This window comes from Ostrea edulis, chromosome 9 (genome assembly GCF_947568905.1).
Source record: "Ostrea edulis chromosome 9, xbOstEdul1.1, whole genome shotgun sequence".
NCBI classification, from domain to species: domain Eukaryota; kingdom Metazoa; phylum Mollusca; class Bivalvia; order Ostreida; family Ostreidae; genus Ostrea; species Ostrea edulis.
Window position 1 is genome coordinate 15,772,382 of NC_079172.1, and position 3,851 is coordinate 15,776,232.

The following is a 3,851-nucleotide window of genomic DNA, read 5'->3' on the forward strand; positions in this document are numbered from 1 at the left end:
TGTCACTTATTATCAGAACTTATATATACATGATAAAGTAATCGTGTAAGATTTCCTATAATTTCACAATTAGCAATATTTGATACGGATCATCTACACTAAATGAGGTATGTTGTATATAAGTCATGACTGAAAACAAAATTTTAATTTACATTAGAAAATCAATAACAAGTAGCGTCAATATATTACTCCTCGAGGGCTTAACGTGCTTATTCTGCGATCGCTCTACTGTCGTTAGAGATGGGAATGTTTTCAATGAAACTGCAGAACTACATATTTGTTTTTATCATTGGTGTACTTTCAGGCATTTCTTGTGAAGATTACAATGATGTTCTGAATTTAACCAATACCTTACTTCAAGGATATTACAAATCTATTATTCCAAAGAGAAACCAAAGTGAAACAATCAAGCTAGAAATGGAATTTAGCCTAAAAGCTCTAAATAAGTTTGATGTTGTGGATGGACAAATGACAATGGTAACTGCCATAGCTTTAAAGTGGCAAGACGACCTTTTATCATGGGATCCACAATCTAACAAAAACATACATATATTGAACATCCCATTGTCCAAAATCTGGTCACCAAATTTCTACCTATTGAACTGTGCTGAGGAATTTCTTATATATAAAGGGGATCCTGATACCAAAGAAGTGGTGTTCTCCAGCAGTGGACAAGCTCGGTTGTTTTTCATGGAGGTATTGACCACAACATGTACATCAAACATTGCTTTCTATCCTAACGACCTTCACCTCTGTAAAATATATCTGTCCACCTTATCGTCTGCTTCAAAACTTCGAATGGGACTCGCTGAAGTAGATATTGTGGACTTTGAGACCAACGGAGAATGGATGCTCGGGGAAATTAAATCTGAGGTAGAATTTTTGGAAAGTAAAAACATAGAGCGCGTTGTAATAACGATTGCTCTAGAAAGAAGAATGATGTTTCATATGATAAATGTCGTCTCTCCGGTTGTCTTTCTGGGCCTGGTCAACGTAATTGTTTTCAAACTGCCGGTAGAAAGCGGAGAACGTATATCTTTCGCAATGACTGTTCTTCTGAGTTTCGCTGTCTATATGACATTGATAGCGGATAAAATGCCACAGACCAGCAATACCACCTCCGTTTTCTGTATGTATTTGATGGCTATGCTCACGTACAGCACTCTTATAACGTTTGCTACTACGTATAGCATCAATCGCTATCACTCCAGACATAATACCAAGTCTAAATATGTCAACAAGATCCAGGAGGCTTGGATTTCGCTCAAGAAAACCAACCCGAAGAAAACGACAAAAACCTCTGTTGAAGAATTGAATTTACCCCCACTCGACATGGTTCGGAAAAACAGTACAATGAGCCAAAACGTGGAAATATCTGGTGAGGACAAGGCAGAAAGAATAGAGAAGATTGACAGAACTTTTTTCGGATTCTTTGCGGTTTATTTTGTCGTTGCAACCTCTGTGCTATTTGTACTGGTTTTATCCCGATAAATTGGAATTAGATTGTAAGTAGATGATAATAATATCGGCGATGTGCATTAGAAAACATTACAATCGGTAGATGCAAATGTACAAATGGCTTTATGCATTCATTATTACTTAAACAAACCTTTAAGGTACTGCATTTGTAATTCTGAAGAACAAATCAATAAATCAATCAGATGTAAACAAAACAATAAATTCGGCTTTGTTATGGTTGTTAATTACTGTTTAAGAACACAACAGGATTTCAAGCAAGCTTCAATCATTTTGTATTATCAGATTAAAGTGCAGTCTCTTTTCGAACTCTACAGGGGAACTTTTTCTAATTGGATTTTCATTACAGATCGCATTCATAATGTCCTGTATCATTAGCACTAACCATTTGCATGAAGATCGTTCTAGATAAAGTGTATAAGTAATCATACGTGTCCTCGATCATTTTTCATACATCAAGTAATATTTCATCCAATTTTGTATTCATATATGTACTAGTGCAATATGCGGCAAACCAATTTCCCGGTAGCATTGAATCCTGTAAATACACTCTTAAGCAAAAATTACATTTCAGGTAAGGTGATGGTGCATATGATGATAACGTATCAGACAATTTGGAAAATATTGCAAGTGAGTTAGAAAATACGTGTTCATTTTTTTTATTGCAGGATGTAAAAATATCTTCGGATCTGTAAAGTAGCTTGTTCTGCGTATGATGAGTTTTTAAATCGAGGCAAGCTACTGACAAACAAGTTGATGGGTTTCAACAGTCTCGATTAAAGTAAGCATTTCGCAAATGTTATGGTCGTTATAACGATCTAGTTTGCCAATACAACCTATGATTGGGTTAATTGCTGTCTGACGTGTTTCATACCGATTTTTATAACGTTCTTGGCACACTGATTTTTACTACGGATAACTCCGTTTACCTGGTCAGGAGATAGGGCTCATGGCGAGTATGACCGGCCGACAGTGGATGCTTACTCTTCCTAGGCACAGGTTCCCATCTCTGGTGTGTCCAGGGGTCCATGTTTGCCCAACTATCTATTTTGTATTGTTTGTAGGAGTTATGAAACTGATCACTGTTTGTTATCTTCACCTTTCATGTAAAACAATATAAACAAACTAAAACAAAGAACACCAAATACATAGAAAAAGGCATGAAATAATACTAAAACTGAGGTGGTTTTTTTCTTTCGTAAAATAACTGTATTCATAAATACCCAATTACAGATTAGATTCATGTTAAAAATGTATGTTTAAAAGTTTGTGTTAAGCTAATGAACCCTCCACACGAAGATCCAACGGGAGGCAGTTCCATAGAGTTGATGAAGAATCATCAAACCGTTTTTCGCTATACAGATTAGTACGAGCGCGTGGCTTTAGAAGATATAACGAATCCGCAGATCAAAGTGTTCGGTGTACATGATAGACCTGAACTAGTTCCTGGATATATGCTGGAGATAATCCATGTAGAACCTTGAAAGTATACAATGGGATTTTATATTTCGTTCGAGATGTCACAGGTAACCATTGGAGCGATATGAGAATTGGTGTAATATGCTCATGTTTTCAGGAACGTGTCACTAGGCTGGTAGCAGTGGTTTGAACATTCTGTAACTTCTGCAAGGGTGCTGAATTAACACCATAAAGAAGTGCATTTCCATAACCAAGACGGGATGGAATCAGTGATCTAACAAGTGTCCTGCACGCATCCTCCGTTATAAGAGATTTATTTCTACCAATATTACGAAGTTGGAAATAACATGATTTAGTCAATGCACTTATTTGACACTCCATGCTAGGTGTGCTGTCGAAAAACATCCCACGTTTTTTGACACATGAAGCACTAGTGATAACAGATCCTCCGAAAGCCAGTTGATATCCTGAAAATTCACTAGCTTTAGGTTTTTGGGGTAAAGTTAACAAGTTCTGTCTTTTCCTGCTTTAGCTTGAGTATGTTGTTTTGCACCCAATTGTCAATATCAGAAAGACACCGTTGAAGTCTATCTACAATGCTGTCCCAGCTGTCGCTTGGATTTATAATCAAGTAAACCTGAGTGTCATCCGCGTAGCAATAATAACAGATGTTATGCCTCTGGCAAATTTCTCCGATTGGTTTGGAGAACATGCAGTATAGACGAGGTCATAATACAGAACCGTGTGGAACACCAAAGTGGAGTAGGAACTCTTTGGATACAATAGATCCAACATGTTGACTTCGACCAGAGAGATAAATCTTGATCCAAGATAGAGCCGATCCCGTGATACGAAAAGCATAGTCCATACGTTTGTTTAAAATATTATGGTCTATGACGTCGAGTGCAGCTGAAAGATCAAGCATCACGAGTGCAACACATGAATTCCGTCCAATG

General features: G+C 37.1%; 1 protein-coding gene across 1 annotated transcript; it reads left to right on the forward strand.

The window, feature by feature from the left end:
- Window positions 1–240: 240 nt before the first annotated feature.
- On the forward strand, window positions 241–1,491 carry LOC125660231 (acetylcholine receptor subunit delta-like). Its single transcript, XM_048892065.2, has one exon. It carries the CDS (start codon window positions 241–243, stop codon window positions 1,489–1,491), a length of 1,251 nt encoding a protein of 416 aa, XP_048748022.2.
- The last annotated feature ends 2,360 nt before the right edge of the window (window positions 1,492–3,851 follow it).

Excerpts from the sequence above, each read along its gene's own strand:
- LOC125660231 (XM_048892065.2), top strand. The coding sequence starts at position 241 with ATGGGAATGTTTTCAATGAAACTGCAGAACTACATATTTGTTTTTATC.